This window comes from Ailuropoda melanoleuca, chromosome 15, assembly GCF_002007445.2.
Source record: "Ailuropoda melanoleuca isolate Jingjing chromosome 15, ASM200744v2, whole genome shotgun sequence".
NCBI lineage: Eukaryota > Metazoa > Chordata > Mammalia > Carnivora > Ursidae > Ailuropoda > Ailuropoda melanoleuca.
In genome coordinates, this window is record NC_048232.1 from 63,620,987 (window position 1) to 63,645,361 (window position 24,375).

A 24,375-nucleotide genomic window follows, 5' to 3' on the forward strand; every position below is an offset into this window, starting at 1 on the left:
AAAAAAAAAAAAAAAAAAAAAAAAGTAGTTCTGAAAGTGGTGAAGATCTCCAAACTATACTAAGTGAAAAAATTCAAACTCACATGAAGAATGATCATATTTGGATAATATTAATGGATATATTCATCAGAAAATTGTGGAAAAACAAACTATCAGCGATGATGACTGGGGAAGGGACCTTCCTCTTTTCATTTTATACCTTCTGTACTCCTAATTCTAACTCCTGGCTGTCAGCCTCAAACGTCATATAAAATTTGTTTCTTAAGTCCTTCCTGCTTGCTCTAAACCTTCAACCTTGAAAATGGTCACTAATACTCTTCATTCTAATCTCCATTATAATTCTACCACCTTTAAACTTGTCTTATAATTCATTTTTGCTAATTACTTTTTTTTTTGTCTTCAGAGTTCCTTCTTATTTCTCTGCCTTCTTAAAGTTGAATATATCTTGACCCATATTAAATCCTGAAGTAGAAGGGTTACTCAGATTTTTGCAATAATATGACCTAGAAAACTTATGGTACCAAGTAACTCCACAGATGCTTCTCTATCCATCATACAACCATATACAATAATAATAAGCTTCTTGGAACACCTGGCTGGCACAATAGGTAGTGTGCAACTCTTGATCTCCGGGTCCTAATTCAAGCCCCACATTGGGTAGGGTTACTTAAAATAAATATATATATTTTTAAACAGTAAGCTTCTTTGCCAATATACCACATTTAACTCTTACTCATTTATATCAGCTTTCAACTGAGAACAATTCCTATTTTCTGAAATATGAGCAATTCCACCTAAACCTAGAGCCATCTTACAACTTTAGTGAGCAAGCAAATACAGCTACCTATGTTGTTAAATTATTGATGCCAAATGGAGGGCAATCCCTATTCAATTTGTCTTTCCAGGTGGCTTCTAAGAAGCTATGCCCCCTGTTGCATCTAATTCCAACACTCTCCAAAATTTCTCAAGGGCACATCATACTTTTGCATCCTAAGTCTTTCCTGTTAACCTACTGACACCCAATACTACACTGTGGCAGAGAAGGGAGTCAAAAGCATATTACTACCGAATGCAACTGGCTTTGTTTTCAACAGGGTCTTGTCAAGTGTTCCAAAAACAAAAGCCCACCTAAATCTAGGAAGAGTGATTCAGAATATAGAAGTTGGAGTCACAAAGACCTGCACTCAACTTTCAGTTTACACACTTAGAAGCTCTGTAGATTTATTTAACTTCTCTAAGCCCAAATTCCCATTTGTAAAGTGGAACTAATAATGTCAGCCTCATGGCACTGTGGTAAGGATTAAACAAAATTATACATTTATTTTTTATAAGTTTTTATTTTGTTATGTTAGTCACCATACAGTATATCCTTAGTTTTTGATGTAATGTTCCATGATTCAGTATTTGCATATAACAAACCAGTGCATCATGCAATATGTGCCCTCCTTACTACCCATCACTGTCCTATCCCAATCCCCCACCCCCTCCCCTCTGAAGCCCTCAGTTTGTTTCCCAGAGTCCACAGTCTCTCATGGTTCATTCCCCCTTCTGTTTAACCCCCCTTCATTCTTCCCTTCCTTCTCCTACCAATCTTCCTATTTCTTATGTTCCATAAATGAGTGAAACCATATGATAATCGTCTTTCCCTGCTTGACTTATTTCACTTAGCATAATCTCCTCCAATCCCATCCATGTTGCTGCAAATGTTGTGTAATCGTTCTTTCTGATGGCTGAGTAATATTCCATTGTATATATGGACCACATCTTCTTAACCCAGTCATCTATTAAAGGGCATCTCGGCTCCTTCCACACTTTAGCTATTGTGGACAATGCTGCTATGAACGTTGGGGAGCATATGGCCCTTTTCTTCACTACGTCATTTAAAATGTTTAAACCAGTGCCTAGCATTTGATAGATATACTATAAATAATAGTCACTCATAACATTAAGACTTGAATCAAATTTTAAAAGTTGGAGAGCATCTCAGAAAGTATGTTCCAATTGTATCACTTCACAGATGATGAAACTAAGCCCTAGAAAGTATAACTGGCTTACCTGACATCACTCTGCAATGGTAAAGTTGCAATTAAAACTTAGGTTTCCCAGATCCCAATTCAATATTCTTTCTACTAACCAAAATATTTCTTGGCTACTGATACCCATCAAGACATTTAATTTCTCTAATCTCAATTTCTTCAATGATAAATTACAGGGATCCTTGCCATGATTCATCTGGGTCCTAAACTGGCTAACTTAAAAGCATGTCCATAGAAACAGTCAATTATATTTCCAACCTCTATATATACTTTGTTTCCTTATGGACATTTTCAAAACTCTAAAACTTTCACCAGTTATTAATGGTTACATGAAAGTAATTTACCTCTCAAAAGAAGTCAAGTCAAAAAAAAAAAAAAAGAAAAGAAAAAGGCACCCAAGTCAGTAAGAAATTGAGATTATTAAAATTGTAGATAAGTTATTACTAACTAAATTCGGTTTGTAGACATCACACAATTAAGTCAATATTAAGTAAAAGAGTGAAAATTCTTTTAATATTTAACATATTTTAAAAATATCTAACATAGGAAGCCTGGGTGGCTCAGTTGGTTTAAGCATCTGCCTTTGGCTCAGGTCATGATCCCAGGGTCCTGGGATCGAGTCCCACATCGGGCTCCTTGCTCATCGGGGAGCCTGCTTCTCCTTCTGCCTGTAGCTCCCCCTGCTTGTATGTTCTTGCTCTCTTGCTCTCTCTCTCCCCTTCTCTCTGACAAATAAATAAATATTTAAAAAAGTATCTAACACATAATTAAATATCAACAATTAAAATTGAGCTACATACTTGAAGCAGATTTAGAGTATTTTTTTTAAGATTTTATTTATTTGAGAGCAAGAGCTAGAGAGAGAAAGCATGAGAGCAGGGGGGAGGGGTAGAGGGAGAGGGAGAAGAAGACTCCCCACTGAGCAGGGAGCCCAATGTGGGACTACGACCCAGGACCCCAGGATCATGACCTGAATAGAAGGCAGACTCTTAACCGACTAAGCCACCCAGGTGCCCCTAGTATCATGTGTTTTGATTCAACAAATATGGATAGCCAGACACAAAAATATACCAAAATAAGAGTTCATACTCTAGTTTTGAGAAGAAGCCACTTTTCATTTTTTAAGTCTTAAAATCTCTCGAGAGAACTGGGAATGGTGCTGATAATAAAACTTCCTGAACACAGCATCACTGGGCCATGCTCAAAATCCCAGCAAATGGTCTTACACAGTACTTCAGAATCTAATAGAAATTCTAATCTACTGGCTATGGACTCCTGTTACAAGAGATATGTACAATACCAGTTTCAAAGAAGTAAAACACCAAGTTCATAAAATTAAAATCCATCCTGAATATAATCATCTTTTACAATACAAAAATCCCTAAGAAAGACTATCCAAATAGCAAATGACTTGTAATTCGAGTTCCCAAGGAAACAAACTGTGAAATCTGCAAGCAGGTTTACTGGGGAGTGCTCTCAAGAACACCTGTGTGGGCACAGGGGAAGCATGACTGGGCAGAGGGAGAAGATAAACAGTACAGATCAGTAGCACAGTTGCAACAGCAGCCTCAGCTAATCCTACCAAGAGTCCTGAAGCCGAAGGCCCTTCACAGAAGTGCCAAATCAAGGCAAGATTATGATTCTTTGTATTCCCCCCATCAGCCAGTAATGAGGCTCCTTCCAGGAAAGGGACATAATCTTGGGTGAGGAAGCTTCTATTAGGGCAACTCCCAGAGAGGGACACAGCTATGAGCCATCAGCAGCCAAGACTCTAGGCAGCTAGGGTAATCCGTCTCTGTCCTGAAGGAAGATCTAAGTGCCCCATCAAAGCATCCATCCACTGTAACAAATGTACCTTACTTGCATTTGAGATACTCATAAAGGGCTATACACCGGGGCAGGGAGGGGATATCTCAGTAGAGAAGGAGGAGACCTAGTATCTTCTGGAACCTACTACATGGATGGCAGGTGCTGTGATTGTCATCTTACATGAGTTATAGTATTTTATCACTGAATCCTTGCTTCCTGAAGACAGTTTTTTTCTCAGCAAAGATGCTAGAAAACAGGGGAAAAGTTATTTGCACTTGTAGCATTTAAAATGCTACTTTAGGGTAGCAAATGATCTGCAGACTCAAAATCTTGGTACTTTCTTGGTTTTCAAATAACAGTTTTACCCTAATAGCACTTTAGAAATCACCTAAGTGGTGTGCTCACTGGATAGAGAAGAAAAGTGAAGCCAAGAAAAACTCAATGATTTGCCTAAGAACATGAACTCAAGTCTCTTGCTTCCAAATTCAGTGATTTTTCTACTTGCTCTGGTGACTTTATACTCAAAAACTTAATAAAATCCAAATAACCCTGAGGCATAAATCTTATTTTAAAGCTCAATACCGACTTCTTCTGGATCATTTGCATTTTCAAAATCATGAACATAAGAAACTTGAGTTTTATACTAGCTAAAGAAATGTCAATTGGTAGTCTGGCTAAATTAAGTATTCTATCTTTCTATTAACAATAATAGCTAACATATAATCTGTATGACAGGCATGAAGCCAAGCACTGTGTCTACATTATGTCATTTAATGCTTATAACATCCTTTGAATAAAGTCAAAGGGACTGCTCCCATGGAGCCAAGGGGGGAAAAATATGGTTAAAGAACTTAAATAAGTTGTTAGCTAAGATTACAAATGTTATCACAAAGCTGGGATTGGATCTGACTTCAAAGCTTGTGCTCTTAATGTTAAAGCATCCACTATACTACAGCCCTGTACTTCTCAATTTTCCTTTTCTGATCTACTCAAATTTCTATGATATACATGGCTTATTTTTATAACCAGAAACATATTATTTAATTATTTTCAAATATTTTTATTTTTAAAGCTATATTATTGCTTAAAATATTTTAAAGTTGCAAAGAGATACGAGATTATATCAAAAAATAAATGTCTCACAGAACAAAATAAATTCACACTTCCTTATCAGATATCTAACTCCATATGATTTACCACTTAATCCACCCCACATGACAATCATTTTGACATAGCACTGTATAAAGACAGAAATTCCTAAAACATTTTCCAAATATTACCTGAAGTCCAAATAAAGCATCACTAAGACTCTAAAAACTTTTATAATAGCATAGTTATGTACAATTTAGCCACAGTCTGATATTAAAGACTGACATGAGGGGGGGAAGAGTGGTTAAATTTCCACTACTACTATAGTCTATGCAACACTTAAACAGATGTCAATGCAACTAAATTATTGACGTTCTTGTATTCAATATGTCAACCAATCATAATGCAGGCAATAGCCATGCTTCCATCCTAAAGTAAGCTATCCTACCACAGCCCATGTTGAGAACATAGTCCAAAACAGCCAGGTTATATGACCCTGTGTCTATTGCCAATTGACCAAAGATGTGATCACCTGGACCAAACAGCAGATATTTACAAGCTAGCTAGCAGCCAATAACATGGCCCAGGGCAAAAAAGAAAAAAGAAAAAAAAAAAAGTACCCAAAGCCAAGAACGAACTACTGCTGAATTCCCCACTTAGGCCTTTGAATTGCAAACTATAAAGAGAAATGATTAATTAGCCACACAAACTGGCACTAAACAGATAAATAGTGTAGTCATGAAGTAGAGTAAGAATACATCAAAGACCTCAGCAAATCAAAGCTATAACCAAACCAAAGTTTCAAAAGACCATAGACCCTGAGCGTGCAGAAGCCATGAAGAAAAAACTTATAATAGAAGGTAAGAAAATTAGCTGAGAGCAGAAACACAAGCATACAGATACAGGGGACACAGATACCTTAAGAGTCACTAAGTTCTTTAACAGCTCAACTCTACAGTGAAAATTATAAAGCCCTGTAATAAAGTCCCTAATAGCACTACCTTGGAGCCTTCAAAGCCTTCCAGTAAAATGTCTGAGAGGCTCAGCCCCATATTAAATATTTGATTTTGAATTTCCATGAAATTCCATTTTTCTTACTGCCGAGTGCATCCTTATAACCACTATGCTATTTTTGAGCTAACCTGATGGATCCTTTATTCCTAAAACCAAATGAACTTAATGATAAATATTATCACCATTTCAGAGCCATGGTAAAGCTCATTTCTAGAAGAAGGATGTGTAAATTGTGTTTCGTGGTACCACATCTCCTAGAAGGAGTAGTCCTAAGTATTACATGACCACACTCCACTTCCAACCTCAGTTGACTAAACTATCAATGAACACCTTTGGCCAGCCAGAGACCTATGCATGACCCAATAAAAAAAGATGCAGAGGATATTTTAAAGTCTTCTCTTGGATTTGGGGAATTGACACATTGGGTCAGTTGACTACACAAAGCTAAGGTGAAAAGTACATAGAATCGAGTGGTCAGAAGACCATTTGGGGTTTTGAAAACACTGAGTAAACAGCAACAAGGAGGTGGACACGGAGACAGCGAGACCAGATGCCAGTGGTCCATGAAAGAATAAGACAAAGAGATCCCTGACACCATTATCGTTGAGGACTAACTGTATAGAAATTCTTCTTTGTGGATCACTTTGAAACTTTCCAATAAATCCCTCCTTTCAACTTAAACTGATCTGAGGAAGTTTATAATCCTTGAAAATAAAAATCATTTATTAGAACTTTGTCCAAGGACGACAAATTTCATTTATGCATTTAAAATGTAATTAGTTTCTGCTTCCCCTACTCCATATTCCTCAGAAAGTAGTCTGTGCTCTCTGATTCTACTCCCTTACTTCCCAATTTGTCCCTATGATTCTCCTGAAACTGAACTAGGTATGACTCAACTGTTCCATTCAGTGGACACTTTTCAGTACTTACTTGACTTCTCTTCAAGATATGTATTTGTACATATCTAATACTTGCCTCCACTTGTCTCCTGAGTGCTGGACCTATATTTTCACTTGCCTTATGAATGGCTCCACTGGGATGGTCACACCTCTATTTCACATTCATCTTCCTCCCCAAATCTACTCTTCTTCCTCCTCTATTCTTTACCTTAGTCCATTCCACTATCCTCTTAGCTACCCAAACTACTCACAAGAAGCCGTATCAGTTTTACACCTTAATTTTCTTGAAAATCATTCTTTCTCTATCCCTAAAGCCATTGTCTAAATTGAAGCTTTCATCATCTCCTGAACTGAAAACTACAGATCCAGAAATTCTGATACAATGGAGGGACTTTGGAATCTTTTTTTTTTTTAAGAATTCCAAATGATTCGAATGTGCAACAATTTTAGAACTAAAAAGTTACTACTTTCTAGCCAGTCTCTCCCCTAACAGAGCCAGAACTTGAAATTTTGTACAAGATCTTACCTTCATGAGTGGAGGAGCCCAGAGCTTAAATGATGGTCTAATACGAAAAGCCTGTTCTACTAATTAGTATGGGATGTTTGGGGATTAGAAGGAAGAAAAAAAAAAGTAAGCAAATAACTCCCAGTGTCGGGGCGCCTGGGTGGTGCAGTCGTTAAGCATCTGCCTTCGGCTCAGGGTGTGGTCCTGGCGTTCTGGGATCGAGCCCCACATCAGGCTTCTCCACTAGGAGCCTGCTTCTTCCTCTCCCACTCCCCCTGCTTGTGTTCCCTCTCTCGCTGGCTGTCTCTCTCTGTCAAATAAAGAAATAAAATCTTAAAAAAAAAAAAAAACCTCCCAGTGTCACTTGAACTGAGCAATGTCTACAAGTGATGGTAGGCCAATCTGAGCAGAATAAAGCGCTTCTACAGAGGTATGAAGGGATGAGAGAACAGGGTAAGTTGTGAGAAAGACAATTAGTGAGAACGGCAAGGTCAAGGCCATGTGCAGAGGTAGGTAGAGATGAGCCTGAAATCGTATAAAAGAACCAGAGCATTATGGGCCTTGTGTGCCAAGGTAAAGAGTCTCCTACGGGCGCTGATTAGTTACCAACGTATTTTAGACAGATAAGTGATTTACCCAATTTACTTTCTATAAAGATTACCTAGGAAAAATATTTTTGGAGGGTTTTCCTTATTACAAATTTGATCATTTAAAAACTTTCCATGGCTCCTTATTGTCTATAGTATAAAGTCCAAAACCCTTGACAGTCTCATCTCTTACAACGACCCCCATCCACCTACAGAAAAACTCACAACTCCCATAATGCTGGGCTAGGCTGCTTCATGCTCTTGCATTTGCTTGGTCCCTGTCTCTAAAGATGGCTTCTCTCCCTTGCTCCTCTTTGCCTATCACTTCTAGCCTCTGCAAGGCCTTCAACAATCTCCATTCCTTGTCTCCACCCAACCCTTCCCTCACAGGATTAGTTACTTCTTTTGTGCTCACAAACTCTTCCTCTGTGTATGTATTAACACTTATCACATTACTCTGTAATTATTTAAGTATCTGTTTCCCCCATTAAAATTCCTTAAGAGTTTTTAATCCCCAAACCCAGCAAAGTAATTAGAACAGAATAAATGCCCAAAAGTATGATGAATGTTTACACACCCACAGGATTAAAAAAAGGGGGGGGGGATAAGAAAAGTGTCCCTTGAAGAAATTTGGAGTGTATAATAATAATAATAATAACAAAATACCAACATTAGCATCAGCTAACATTTACAGAGAGCTATGCGCCAGATACAGTCAAAGACCTTTACATATACTAATTCAGTTAGTCCTTACAACAGTTCTATGAGACAGATACTATTATTATGACCATTTTAAGGAGACACAGAGAATCTAGAAACTTGCTCAAAGCTACTCAGCTAGTGAATGGGATACAAATATCACCCCAGGCAATCTGGCCCCAGAGTTCAGCGCGTTAACCACAATTCACATGGTCTCTTTAGCACAAGCAAAAGACCACCAGGATAAGAAGAGAAAACTCAGTTCTAGCACTGGTTCTTTTAGATCTCAATCTCTATTCTTAACACACTAAAAAGAAATCTACACAGAGAGAAAATAATTCCACTTTTTAAATTTTGTTTAATAAATAGTAGTAACTGCATCAAACTTAAATGTGTAACCAATTTGGGAAAACTTCCCCAACATCTCAGTTTGGATCAGGACCCTCTTGCTGTATGCTCTTGGGGCTCCCTGTGCTTTTCCTTCCTAAGACTCATCCATGTGATGAAAAAGCTATGGGATTCTTTCAACAGTTCCTCTTTCACTAAGCTCCACAGGAGTTCATGTCTCTTTTACTCATCAGTGTGTCCACAGCACACAGTGGGCCCATACTAGACATCTGAAGAACAGATATGCTCAAAAGGTCTTCCCCGGGAGTCTGGGCAGTTCAGTCAGTTGAGTGTCCGACTCTTGATCTGGGCTCAGGTCATGATCTCAGGGTCATGAGATGGAACCCCAGGTCAGGCTCCTCACCCAGCATGGAGTCAGCTTGAGGATTTCTCTTCCTCTCCCTCAGTCCCTCCCCATGCTCGCATGCACACGCTCGCATGCGCTCTCTCAAATGAATCTTTTTTTTTTTTTTTAAGATTTATTTATTTATTAGACAGAGAGAGACAGCCAGCGAGAGAGGGAACACAAGCAGGGGGAATGGGAGAGGAAGAAGCAGGCTCCTAGTGGAGAAGCCTGACGTGGGGCTCGATCCCTGCACGCCGGGATCACGCCCTGAGCCGAAGGCAGACGCTTAACAATTGCGCCACCCAGGCGCCCCAAATGAATCTTTTTTTTAAAAAAAAAAGTTTTCTTCCCTATTCATCATGCTTTTTTCTGCTCACATTGTCATCACTCTAATGCAAATCATAATTTCTTAGTGCCAAAAATATTAAAATCTCTCCTATCTGATCTCTGCCTAGACTCCCCTATGGTTTTAACATATCACATGCAACACTGACAAATTAATCTTCCTAAAACATTCCTTTCAATACTCATTCAATAAACATTATTAACTCCTACTTTGTGCCTGAAGAAAACCAAGATGTCACCCCAAAATATGCCACTTTGGCACACTGATTACTTTTAATTAAAGCCACTAAAACAGCAGGTACACAAGAACACTCTGACCCTCTTTTCTTCCTGAAAGCAGGAGATAAAACTCTCATGTGAAAGGCACCCTCACTGTGCCAGGAGGAAAAAAGACATTCTCATCACCAGAGACAGAGAATTTGGGGCTGAGAAATGTGTATAAACAAACCTTGTTAAACTAACCCTTATCTTCTTGGCTACTTCTTCACCATTTACTACCCCTAAACCAAATCCCTCTGTCTTGTCAATTCTTCACAAATGCATTGTTTCTTTGTCTGAAAGGTATAAACACCTGTTCTGGTCACTTATTTGGGTCCTCATTCTCTTGTGAAGCTGCCCATGTATATGTAAAAATTGAATAAAATTTGTATCCTTTTCTCCTGTTAATCTGCCTTATGTCAGTTTAATTCTTAGGCCCAGCCAGACACCCAAAGAAGGCAGAGAAAAATTCTGCCTCTGCTACATACCAAATGTATTTCACTGTTTAATAAAATCTTATTGATTTCCTAATGCCTACAGAATAAAGTTCAAAACGTCAGATTTGTCTGCTGAAATAAATGAGAAGGAAAGCCACCCAGAACTGGGTTTCTAATGCCATTCCCCACTAAAAAAATTAGGGCTCCTCAGAGAGCCCTATTCCTATGGCCAATTTCAGGGCTGGAAAAAAAGTAATGGATGAGCTTAGAATACACTGTTATGCCAGAAAGCAAGGAAGAGCTTTAAAAAAAAAATTCTAGAACCATGTCAAAACAACATGAAAGGGGCTCCTGCTGTTCAAATCTGACAGAGTTTGACCACCAAAATAATTAAGTACAGTGATGAGTTATAAACCATTTTTAAAAACTGAAATTATGAGCCCATACCAGTAGGAAAGAAAAAAAAAAGCTGAGAAGGAGGAAAGAGAAAGAAGGAAGGAAGAACAGGAAAGCCAATAACCAACTTGTAAAGGTGAAGGGAATGCTGAAATGGGAAAAATCATCATTTTGCCGTCATTATGGTGAAGACTAGATCAGGCAAGAATGAACAATGAATGCTAAATTTAGGGGAAATTTTTGATAAGGAGCAAGATATTTGCATGGTCTTAAAAATAGATGTCTATTAACTGCAAAAAGAAGAAAAAATAATATTATATAGTCAAAAAATTGGGCTACACCTTGACCTTTGACAGGATAATCAAAACTAGCAGCACCTATGAAGGACAGAAAGGCATCATGGGCCTCCAGATGGGATAACCTGAGAAGGACACATCTTCTAGGCAACATTCTGGCCCAGAACGCATCATCTCAATCTAATCATAAGAAAATATCAGGTAAACATAACATGAAGAACAGTGTAGGGGGATAAAAAAAGAAGAGGATCTGTATTCTTCATAAACACAAAGACATGTTTGATGAAAAGAGGCTATACCAATATAATAACTAAATATAATACCTAATCTAACTAGACCCTAAACTGGTAAGGGGGCAATATTACAAAGGGCATTATCAGATCAACTGACAAAACTGGAATTATAGATCGTAACTGAACCAATATAAATTTATTAAGTTGACCACTATACTGCAGTTATGTAAATGAATATACCTATTCTTCACTGAAGTATTCAGAGGTAAAAGACCATAACTGATCTTTAAATGAATCAGAAAAAAGAAAAAAATGACACACACAGAGAGCAAGAGAAGAAAGAAGTAAGAACTGTCCCTTGTATTATTTTATTCTTGCAACTTTTTATAAGTTTGAAACTAGTTCCAAATAAAAAGTTAAAAGTTATTTATGAATTCAATTAGACCTGCACCATCCAATACAATAGCCATTAGCGACATGGGGTTGTAGAACAGCTGAAATAAAGTTAGTCCAAATTGAGACATGCTGCTCATGCAAAATATATTTCAAAGTAAGATTTGAGTAAGATTTCAAAGACTTAAAAAAAAAAAGGAATGTAAGATATCTAATTAATAATTTTATACTGATTACTTGTTAAATATTTTAAATATATTGGGCCAAAAGAAATATATTTTAAAAATTAATTTCACCTCTTTTTACTTTAAATGTGGCTACTAGAAACTTTATTTTTTGTAAAGATTTATTTATTTGAGAGAGAGCTCGCAAACAGGGGGAGAGGAAGAGGAAGAGAGAGAATCCCAAGCAGACTCCCCACTGAGCACAGAGCCCAGCACAGGGGGACCCAGGACTCTGAGATCATGACCTGAGCAGAAACCAGAGCTGGATGCTTAACAGACTGAGCCACTCAAGTGCCCCCCCCTTTTTTAGTTGTTTTTAAAGATTTATTTATTTATTTGAGAGAGACAGACTTTAAATTATGTATGAAAATCACATTTGCGTAGAAGAGGTCTGAGCTAGACAATCAAGAATGTCCACAACGGGGTGCCACATTATCTTTGTAAATGTCTCTCAATTTCTTTCTGCTCTAAACTATCTCTTATCTCTAATAGTCACTTGGTTTAAGCTACTTGAGGGTAAGGATTGTATCTTATTCATTGCTGTATCCCCAGTTTCTAGCACATTGCAAGTGTCATAAATAATCTGTTTATTAAAAGGCTATATGCAAAGGAAGGGCAGGAAGATTGAAATTATTCCCATCTCTGCATCTTTGCTTATACTGTTACTTCTTCCTAAAAAGACACTTTCCTCTCCAAGACCTCTCCTAAACACACACATTCTTTAAAACCCCATCTCATGTTCATTTTCTGCAAGATGTCCCTTCTCACACAGGCAGGTTCTGATCTTTCCTCCTCTGTACTACTACAGCCTTCATTGTCTGTATCATTTTCCTTGGCACTTAATCATATCCTTGAGGAAGAAGTTAGGTCTCATGTTTTCTCCATATCTTCCACAGTGAATAGCACAGTGCTAACCATATCAATTCGAGTAGTGGGGGAAAGGGCAACAAGGTGCCAGAAAAAGGGAAACGGATTGTGCTGGGAAAATTTGGCTTTTGTCTCAGTTTTGACATCTACTGTGTTGCCTTCGATAAATCAGTTAATCTGTTTTTACTTCCTCATTTTTAAAATCAGACCTGCTGACCATTAAAAAAGCCTTTTATTTCTACAATTCTAGAATAATTAAATCCATTTTTTTGCAATGTTATTGATACATACCAGTGAAAGGAAATCTAATACACTAAATCACAGTAAATTTCTTAAGAAATAAATAGCAATAAAGTTTACGAACTGCCTGAAGTACTAAATACCGATCACCTATTCTGTCTGGTCATCAAGCGCTTTATTTGTTCTTCTTTTAAAGATTTTATTTTTAAGTAATCTCCACATGCAATGTGGGGCTGGAAACTAAAACCTGAGATCAAGAGTCACATGCTCCAGGAAGAGCCAGCCAGACACCCCATGGACATCAAACACTTGAAATTCATGGTTCTCTTCAAAGGACCATTAAGCAAAATAGTCAATACATATATACTGGAGCTACCTTAAATTTTTTTTTCTAATTCAGACCCTTTCAAGCCTCAGAGAGACAACTTTTAGTAAGCTAATGGAAAAAAAGAAAAAGGAGGAGGCGAAAAACCAGAAACAAATTTTCTGTAAAGTACCCTTGGGACCTTACTGGTGATGTTCAAATACTCTGAATTACAACTCATTGTAAGCACATTGTCTGTATCTTCTTTCAAAAATGCTTTTTAAAGGACACTATTCAGAAGAAATAACAAGTTAAAAGGAAAAGGTCATCTAAAAACAGAATGTTAAGGAAATACAATATAATTTCAAAGCATGGAGACCATTTCAAACGAATCTCTAAATTAGCAACTTTCATCTTAATCTTGTATCTTATTACCTCTGCTGAGAAATAAGATTATCAGGGTGGGGTAAAATAAAATGGTTACCATGTTACATAATGTAAAGATTCTAGTTATACTTGTTAGTAAATACTACCTGTGGACTTAATAAAATATATATTGTAGGTTCTAAGCTAATAATACAAATCACCAGATTTCTTTAAGGCTTTTATCAAAATGTCCCTATTAAATGCTGAGATTTAACACTGACCCATCTGCAAGATAAAAGCTGAACTCCTCTGAAGGGACTCCAGATCCTCTAGGGATCTAGTCTGTAGCTACCCCTGCAGCTTCATCTCCCACCAATCCCTGCACATCATTTCACATCCTAAACTTAATTGTTCACCAACCCCTTTCATGACTTCATGCCTTGGTATTTGCTGCTCCCTCTGCCTGACAGGCTCTTCCTTCTTTGGAGCTGCGAATATGACCTCCTACCAGAAGCTTGTCCTGATGGTCCCAACACCCTCAGAGTAGCACGCAGGGCACTCTACATTCTTCTATTACAGAGCATTATAATTACTTTCATATGTCCACTTCCCCTACCTGGCTGTGAGTTTTAAAGGGAGGACCTATACCTTGTTAGTTAACTGTTATCCCAGTCCCTTGCATACGCTTGATGTTTACTGATGCTCACTATAAATACACAGGGGAAAAAAGTTAAGTAACTGTGAGAAACAATTCAAATTTTTCTATAAAAGAGTATACACATTTAACACAGTGGTTCTCAGTCGGGGGCAATTTTGTCCTTAGGAAACATATGGTAAAGTATGAATTTTTGGTTGTCACAAAAGAGGAAAGGAATGGGGGGAGGGGGTGCTACCGGCATGAAGTGAGTAGAAGCCAGAGGGATGCTGCTGAACATCTTAGAATGCAAAAGGATAGCTCCCCACAACAAAGAATTATCCAGTCACACATGTCAATAGTGCCTTGGTTAAGAAAGTCAGTTGTCAAGTGACTTATTCATATGTGATGATCCCATATCACATCTCAGCAATGATCAGAATTCCAATTTTGCAATTTCAATTGAAACTTCTGTAACAGTTGTATATGCACCAACACATGGTCTTATATAAAAATGGTCCTTATAAAATGGTAATGCTTAACAACATTAAACCTAGAGTATTGGAAAGCATCCCGAATTTCTGAAAATTAATCTAATCAGAAGCTATTCTTTTTTCAAAGTTTTTTTTTGGGTTTTTTTGTTTTTGTTTTGTTTTGTTTTGAGTAATCTCTACACCCAATGTGAGGATCAACTCATCACCCCAAGGTCAAGAGTTGCATATTCCCCCAACTGAGCCAGCCAGGCGCCCCTACCAGAAGCTACTCGTAAGTCAGTAAACACTTTATTTTATTTATAAACTTTAAAGCAAACCATAGGCAAACTAATTTTCAGATCTGGAACTACGACAGAAACAGTCTGAGGCATGAGGTAATCGGTTCCTCCAGGTCAGATAGAAGAAAAATCTCCAAGTACAACAAGTAAATCATGCACAGATGTCTTTACTGTTGAACACAGGATCTGACGGCAAGAGTAAAGGGCATGCCCTCGCTATTGCCAAAATCATCAGCTTATCAAGATTCTAAAAAACTCTGACAAAACCACTGCAAAAAATCATCAGATGTCAACACAAAGTGGTAGACAAAAAAGTTAACTATTTCTCCCCCTGATATATGACCAAGTTTCACATGACTTGAACATTTCACAAAGCTATGCAGGAGCCAAGAACACTCCCTTTCCATATAGTGGATGACTCAACTGTCTTTGGCACATTCCTTGGCTGAATACTACAAATTCACTAATTTCTTTTGTCCTTTGAACTAGTTATTCTACTCCCTCAGTAACCGAGTTCGCCCCCAACTTTTCAATCACTTACATTTTGTTGCACCCTATCAGTTAAAAAAAAAAGGAGGAGGAGGAGGAGGAGGCGAAAAACCAGAAGAAGAAAAAAAAAAAGGCTATCCAAAACAAAAACTTGAGTACAGCAACTCTTGTAGGAAATGATACTCTATTATCGTAGGAACTGATTTCTAAACAATACACATACAGCTTTCCAATGCTCTTGTCTTTTTATCTTAAGGTTTTCCCAGCTTCCCAACAGGGATAGCACTGGCAGAAAGTGAAGGAGTAAGTGTCTATCACTGGATAAAGCTTACTGCTTTTATTTATTCTTGGAGAGCTCAAAAAAGGTACTGGGCTGAGAGGGCGAAACGCATTTTTAATTGGGGGGAAAAAAGTTTCCAACAATGAGTAATATCTTCCTTCTCAGCTGATTTTGCCAGTAAGCGTCGGTACCACGATTGGGCCCGAGCTAGGCCGGGTTTCACCACATTACCCTGCAAAACCGCAGCCAAATGTGGCAGGTGCGTGCAAAGTTGGGGGGCGCGGTGGGCGGGGAGGGTGGAGAGGCTGAGCAAGCCTCCCGCAATCTCCCACGGGGCGCTCTCCACCCGGCTGGAGGCACTAACTCCCCATTTGCACTGCCATTCCCGGAGCTGGAAGGAACGCGCCGGCACCACACCCTCCCACCCCGCCGCCCGTGTCACTGACAGCCCCGCGCGGGAGCGCGGCGTCGGGCCTGGGCGCGCGGGGCCGCCGGGGACTCGGGAAGGAAGGAGCCCGCGCTAAGGAGCGGCACCCGCGCCGCCGCCTCGGCTCCTCAGCGCGGCGGTGGCTGCGGCGCCCGCAGCCCCGGGCTCCGGCTCTCCAGCTCACGTGCTGCCGGAAAGACGGTTTCACTCTCTTACCCTCTGCAAAATCCTCCTAAACATGGTTTAAACACCACCCGGGCCGCCGCGGTGACTCTCCGGACCCTACGCGGGACCACTCACTACTCGGGGGTGCGCGAGCGGGAGAGACTGAGTCGGGAAGGGATGGGGGAGGAGGTCGGGGCTAGGCGGTGGCGACAGCCGCTCGGGCGGCCCCGACTTCCCACAGGCGGTGAGAGGGAGCGCGCGCCTGCGAGCGACGAGGTAGCCTGCGAGCGCCCGCCCGCCGGCCGGGCCGCCCCCGTAACTGACAGCTGGGCGGCCCCGCCCGTCGCCGCCACGCCCTCCCGGCCTGTCCATCCGCGAGGGGCGGGGCCTCAAGGGGCCTGGCCCGGAACTGCGACCAATCGGAAGCGGCGGCGGCGTGGGCGGCTGCGTGACGGACAGGCGGCAGGACGCCGGCGCCGCCGCTCCTTCCGGCGGGCAAGGGGACGCAGCGGCGGCCGAGCGCACGCCCGCACTCCGTCAGAGGCCGTGCCCGCGCACCGGCCGCGAGCCCGCCAGGGAGGCGGGTGGGGAGACCTGGGCCCGGCCCAGGGATGTCCCTGACTTCGGCGGAAGGAGGGGTTCGGGGGTGGGTACCTGCGGCAGCAGCTCAGGCTGCTTTGTAAAATTTGTCTGCATGACCCTGGTCTGGAACTAGCCTGGACTGGATGCTCATTTCTGCTGGGAGCGCTTAGACCCTGGGTGAAAGCAAAAGATTCAATCGCAAACACGATTAACCTGTCTGTTGGACTTCCCTCCTCTTGTTCAACCCCTGGTTTCCTTTCTCTACTCCCTTCTTGCTTCTAATTTCAGCCAAAGAGAAAGTAAAGAATCAGAAGAAAGAATAGGAAGAAACCGGAATTTGAGCTGGCAAGAGAAGTTTAGGGTTGTCCTTTTTGGGCCATAGCATCAATATTCAATCGACTGATGTCGCTAACATGTTACACTTTCTCTTTCTAAAGCCCTTGTGTGGCCCATTCTCCTAAGGAATGTTAAGTCGTATTCTGATAATAGTCCTATAAAGTGAATCAACACTAATGCGTCTGTTTCATAAAAAAAATAAGGTCACAGATAAACAGGACGTGGACTTCAAACTGACTTCCAGGCACCACGTCATTATTTAAACTCAAAAATCACAGCTCCGGGGGGGAGCTGGATGGCTCTGACGGTTAAGCGTGGGACTCTGGATTTCCGGCTCAGGTCTGTGATCTTGGGGTGGTGTGAACAAGCTGGCTTCGGGCTCCAAGCTCACAGAGGAGTCCGCTGGAGATTCTTCCTGTCTCTCAACCCCTCACGTGCACGTGGGCTCTCTCTCTCCCTCTAAAATAAATAAATCTTAAAAAAAAAAAAATCACAGCTCTGGAGTCCCACCGTTCTGCTAGCATTCACAAGCTAAGGTTTGGTAGTTCTACCCTGGGAGGAAGAGAAAAGACTTTAATATTGTTTAAATAAGGAAAAAGAATAATAGCAATTGACCTTGCCGGGAGAGAGGTGGAAACCTGAGGTCTACCCAAGCAATGAATGGAGGGCTTTTTGGAAAGTACTTCCACATCGTTTGAAAAGATGGAGCAAATATTTTCAAATGAGTTAATGTAAAATGTTTCATAAAGTACTACATGTTGTAATATTTTTCTATTCCAGACATGTTGTTTTTTATTGTGTGTGTGTACATATGCAGCAAAATAGTCATACCTGCAACTAATACATTATTAATCACTACTGATAATAGTGCACTTAAATATTTCCAGACAAACATAGCAAAGCACACACTTACCATCTTTCCAGACACAAGGTGCTTTATTTTCAGACAACATGGGGAATACTTTGACCGACATAGGGTGATAAAACTATGTGGCATAATAAACATATAATTGGTCTCTGTACCAAGTTCCTGACACAGAGTTCCTAAGTCCCTTCTAATTTCCTGACTGGAAGGGTGCCAGGAGCATCTTTTGTTCTAATATTTCATCTTTAAGCCTGATTCCTGACACCAAAGCTTCTAAGCCCCTTGGAATAGCCACAGGGATAATAGTGTCTGTGTGCTAATGAGGTGACTGGTGGTTGGGGGTCCCTAGATAGTTTTAGAATGGGGGCTAATCTCCAGAAGGATCACGGCATGATTAGAAGGTTGCAATTTTCAGGCCCACCATCCCTCCACCTCCAGGAGGGAAGAGGGGCTGGAACAGTTAATCACTAATGGTCATCAATTTAACCAACCCTGGCTATATAATAGAACCTCCATAAAAACCCTAAACCATGAGATTTGGAGAGCTCCGAGGTTAGTGAACACATCAAAGTGCTAGAAGGATGATGTGCCTGAAGAGAACGGTGAAGATCTGCACCCCTTCCCCCATATCTTCCCCTATGCATTCCTTCCATTTGGCTGCTCCTGAGTTGCATCTTTTATAACAAACCAGTAATAGTAAATAAAGTGTTTCCCTAAATTCTGTGAGCTGTTATAGCAAATTATCAAACCTGAGAAGGGTGTTGCGGGAACCCCCAATTTATAGCCAATTGGTCCAAAGCGAAGGTGACAACCTGGAACTTGTGACTGGTGTCTGAAGCGGGGGCAATCCTGCGGGACTGCGCGCTGAACTTGGAAAGTCTGCATGAACTCCAGGTAGTTAGTACCAGAATTGAATTTAATTGTAGGACATCCAGTTGGTGTCCAGAGTGTTGGTAAATCACTTGGTATAGAATAAAACCCCACACATTTGGTGTTAAAGTGTTGTAAGTAGGGGCACCTGCCAGCTCAGTCAGTAAAGCATGTGACTCTTCATATTGGGGTTGTGGGTTGAGCTCCACATTGGATGTGGGAGATTACTTAAAAATTAAAAAAAAAAAAAATCCTAAAAAAAAGTGTATTGTAAGTAGAGAAAGGAAACAGGTTTTCTTTTTTCCCATTTAAAGTGACATTTGTTTCTCTTTTTTGTTTATTTTCCAAAAGTTAATTTAGTTTAAAGCTGCTTATTAATGTCACATGCTAAGGCCTTCTACAATGGAATTCTCCTGTGGAATTTTTTGCCTAATAATGTAAGACACCCTCATCTGTTCAGCTAGATGTGTTATTCAAAAATTTGCATGCTCCCCTGCAGCTTATGATATGACTGGAATAATACCCTGGAGAACTTAATCGCTCAAAAGTAAATAAGCAATGGGTGAGACATAATAATGTCTCTAATTTAGCAGCTCCCACACATTACTGCTCTGCTTACCCTACCTGGCCACTAATCCCTGTCTATTCAGCCCTCTTACATTCATATTCCATTAATTCTTTGATTCCAGCAAGACCTCCAGCCCATTGGCTCCTCTCGCCTTCTTACTAACAGCCATTTCTAGATCCTCATTTCCCATCAAAACCTAACTTAAAGTCCATGATCCAAATTTATAGCTCTCCCTCTTATGAATATGCTTAACTTCTCCCCCTGTCTCTTCTCTGTCCATTGTTTTCATCTGGCAGAACCCAAACCCAGCTCTTCATCCGCTGTGTGCGACACAGGAGCAAGGCCACAGCGCCAGAGGCGCACGTGTACAGCCAGGGCTATCGAGCTCGCCTTACGTTCATAACCTTAACAACTGCAGCACTCAGAGAGGCCCACGACACTGTCTGACAGCAATCCTGTTTCCCTTGCCTGGCTGCTTTCTCTTCTCAGGTCTTTCTTTGTCCAAAATGGCTTCTACACCTGTGGCGGTTTCACTGTCCTACCTTGCATTTTCTTCCTAGGCCACTCCAATCAAGCAATCAAGCCTCCTCATCTACTCCAATGAGACTGCTCATGTTAATGTTCATGACCAGCCTGTTGCCTAATCTGTGAACGACTTTATTGCTTTGACTTTATTTGACTCTTGTTTACATTGAGAACAGTTGACCATTCTCTCCTCAAATTATTTTATTCTCTAGGCTTCCTTGACAATACGCTTTCTGGCTTTTCTCCTTGATGATCATTCCTTCTCAGACTCCTTTGACTTTTCTACTGCATAACTTAATGTTAGAGTGCCCTGCTTTGTTCTAGGGTCCCTCTTTTTATCTGTCCCACACAGCCTGGAAGTGATTTCAACCAGTCTCCTGGCTTTAAATTTCAACTGTCTGCCCCAAACCCCCAAGCCTATCTCTCCTGCACTGACCTCTCCCCAGATTTCCAGACCTGCACAAGAAACCATCTACATAGTTCTTCTTGGAGGTCTAACGAGCATCTTTAACTTAACATGGCCCAAACAAAGCTGTTTCATTTTTATTTTCAAAACTGCTTCTCTGCCAGTTTTCCTGTCTCAGTATATACTGTTACCAGTAAATTAGTTGGATCAAACCAAATATCTTGGAGTTATTTTTGATTTCTCTCTTTATTTCATCACTTCCCCTTCTTCCAGCCAATCTACTAGAACACCCTGATAGATCTACCTCCAAAGCATATCCTAAATCTGCCACTTCTATCCATTATCCCCCTAGTCCATAGCACCTTCATTTCCCATCCAGACGGTTATAAGAGTTTCCTGGTTGGTCTCCCTGTTTTTACTTTGGCTTCCCTATAATCCACAGCAGCAAAGAACAACTTTTAAAAATGCAAATCAAATAATGTCACTGTCCTCCTTAATTAAAGCTTCCCATCACAATCACACTAAAATCCAAATACTTTATCCAAGGTCACACACCTTGCTGATCTGGCCCTGCCCACTTCTCTGCTTTCCATTTATAACACTTACTATGCCCCAGGCTCATTGAACTTTTATTCTTCAATTGCACTAAGGTCAGTCCTGCCTTTGTGGCAACCAGTTCCTATTTAGGAAATATTGATCCCTTAGGGAGTCGATCCCGTTTACAGTTGCACCCAAAACCATAAGATACCTAGGAATAAGCCTAATTAAAGAGGCAAAGGATCTGTACTCAGAAACCTATAGAATACTCATGAAAGAAATTGAGGAAGACACAAAGAAATGGAAAAACATTCCATGCTCATGAATTGGAAGAACAAATATTGTTAAAATGTCTATGCTAGCTAGAGCGATATACACATTCAATGCAATCCCTATCAAAATACCATCAACTTCTTTCACAGAACTGGAACAAATAACCCTGAAAGTTGTATGGAACCATAAAAGACCCCAAATAGCCAGGGGAATGTTGAAAAAGAAAGCCAAAGCTGGTGGCGTCACAATTCCAGACTTCAAGCTCTATTACAAAGCTGTAATCCTCAAGACAGTATGGTACTGGCACAAAAACAGACACACAGACCAATGGAACAGAATAGAGAGCTCAGAAATGGACCCTCAACTCTATGGTCAACTAATCTTTGACAAAGCAGGAAAGACTATCCAATGGAAAAAGACAGTCTCTTCAACAAATGGTGTTGGGAAAATTGGACAGCCACATGCAGAAGAATGAAACTGGACCATTTCCTTACACCATACACAAAAACAGACTCAAAATGGATGAAAGACCTAAATGTGAGACAGGAATTAATCAAAATCCTAGAGGAGAACACAGGCAGCAACCCCTGTGACCTCAGCCACAGCAACTTCTTGCTAGACATGTCTCCAAAGCCAAGAGAAACAAAGGGAAAAATGCACTATTGGGACTTCATCAAGATAAAAACTTTTGCACAGCAAAGCAAACAGTTGACAAAACCAAAAGACAACTGACAGAATGGGAGAAGAAATTTACAAATGACATATCAGATAAAGGGCTAGTATCCAAAATCTTTGAAGAACTAATCAAACTCAGCACCCAAAGAACAAATAATCCCATCAAGAAATGGGCAGAAGACATGAACAGACATTTCTCCAAAGAAGACATACAAATGGCCAACAGACGCATGAAAAAGTGCTCAACATCACTTGGCATCAGGGAAATAAAAACCAAAACCACAACGAGATTCCACCTCACACCAGTCAGAATGGCTAAAATTAACAAATCAGGAAATGACAGATGTTGGTGAGGATGCAGAGAAAGGGGAACTCTCCCACACTGGTGGTAGGAATGCAAGCTGGTGCAGCCACTCTGGAAAACAGTATGGAGGTTCCTCAAAAAGTTGCAAATAGAGCTACCCTAACACCCAGCAATTGCACTACTGGGTACCTCAGAAGTCTCTTCAGGGGCACCTACCTGGCTCAGTCAGAAGAGCATATGACTCTTGGTCTTGGGGTCATGAGATCGAGCCCCACATTGGGTGTAGAAATCACTAAAAAAAATTAATTAAGTTAAAAAAATTAATTAAGTTAAAAAAAAAATCACCTCCTCAGAGATGTCTTCAAGGACCACCTTATCTAATGTGGTCTCCAATCTATCACATCACCCGTTTTAGTTCTCTGCATAACAGAGAAAACTATCGTTTCTGACTTTTCTTGTTTGTCTATTTATGTCTCTTCAACAAGAATATAAGTTCCCTGACTACAAGAACCTTGATTCTTGTTCACTGCTTCATCCTCATTAACTAACACAGTGCTCAATAAATATTTGTTGAGGAAGGAAGGAAGGAAGGAAGGAAGGAAGGAAGGAAGGAAGGAAGGAAGGGAGGGAGGGAGGAAAGCTATGGTTTTAATGTTGTGCTCCCACCCCAAATTCATATGTTGCATCCTAACCTCCAAAGGTGATAATAGTAGCAGGTGGGGTCTTTGGGAAGTAATTAGGTCATGAAGGTAGAGCCCTCATGAATGAGATTAGTGTTCTTATAAAAGAAACCATAGAGTTCTCTAGTCCCTTCCTCCATGTAAGGATAATAACAAGTCTGCAATCCAAAAGATGGTCCTCACCCAACCATGCTTGCACCTTGATCTCAGACTTCCAGCCTCCAGGACTGTAAGCAATAAATTTCTAACACCTGGTCTGTGGAATTTTGTTATAGCAGCTCAAACTAAGATAGAAGGGTATAGAACTACTCTTATAACAGTTGCCTTACAGGGTTCCTCAACCTAGTATCTTTCTACTTGTGAAAATATGGTCCAAATCCAAAAATCTTGAGAGCAATTCAATAATCCTTTGATCCTATTTAGTGATCTTTTTTCTTCTTACTTAATATGTAGGGATGTTGCTTGACTCTTGAAAAATTCCCAATATTTATGGGAAACAACCTATACCTGACCGTCCATAAATGAGAACATTTTTCTTCTTGTTAATTTCACGTGTGACAACCAAATAATTCATTTGCAATTAGAAGCAAATACATGAAAAATCACAACACAATAATCAAAGTACAGATGATGGCTTTGTATATTTAAGGTAAAAATAGTTTGGGGATTCTAAGGAATATACACAATACTACTAGCCAACTCTTTGGCATCAAGTAGATTTTTTTTTTCAAGTAGATTTTTTTTAACTTTACTGAATTGTTCACTTTTAACAAACTATATTAGCAGCACTGAACCAAATAATTGAAGCCTGGTATCAAGTTGTGCTTCTTTCAGCCTTCAAGGGCAGTATGAAGAGGGAGGTAAAGGCAAGGACTTCAAAAGTGTAGGGAGATACATGAATTCTCCAGATGTCCCTACTGGTTTTCTCCATACTCTAGTTGACTTGATTAACCTTACAAAAAGCATCAGGTCTCCACCGACTTTCTTTGGAGGCAGGTGTAGGGAAAATCCAAAATAATAGTTAATGGTTTAAGATTTATTAAAAATACTTCTCTTACAAAAATCAACAGGTCAGGAAATGACAGATGTTGGTGAGGATGCGGAGAAAGGGGAAACCTCCCACACTGTTGGTGGGAATGCAAGCTGGTGCAGCCACTCTGGAAAACAGTATGGATGTTCCCCAAAATGTTGAAAATAGAGCTACCCTACGACCCAGTAATTGCACTACTGGATATTTACCCCAAAGATACAACTGTA

The 24,375-nt window shown here is 40.2% G+C and overlaps 1 protein-coding gene across 2 annotated transcripts in view; it reads right to left on the reverse strand.

Annotated features, from left to right (window-relative positions):
• Positions 1 to 16,753, reverse strand: part of EEA1 (early endosome antigen 1) — a 117,773-nt gene extending 101,020 nt beyond the window's left edge. Inside the window, exon 1 of one of the 2 annotated variants that reach the window (XM_034643582.1) lies at positions 16,549 to 16,753. In XM_034643582.1, the coding sequence (XP_034499473.1) occupies positions 16,549 to 16,572 (24 nt within the window). In that variant the 5' untranslated portion in view covers positions 16,573 to 16,753. The remainder of the gene's footprint in view (positions 1 to 16,548) is intronic. The other variant, XM_002928070.4, reaches the window with a different exon arrangement.
• Between the last annotated feature and the right edge of the window lie 7,622 nt (positions 16,754 to 24,375).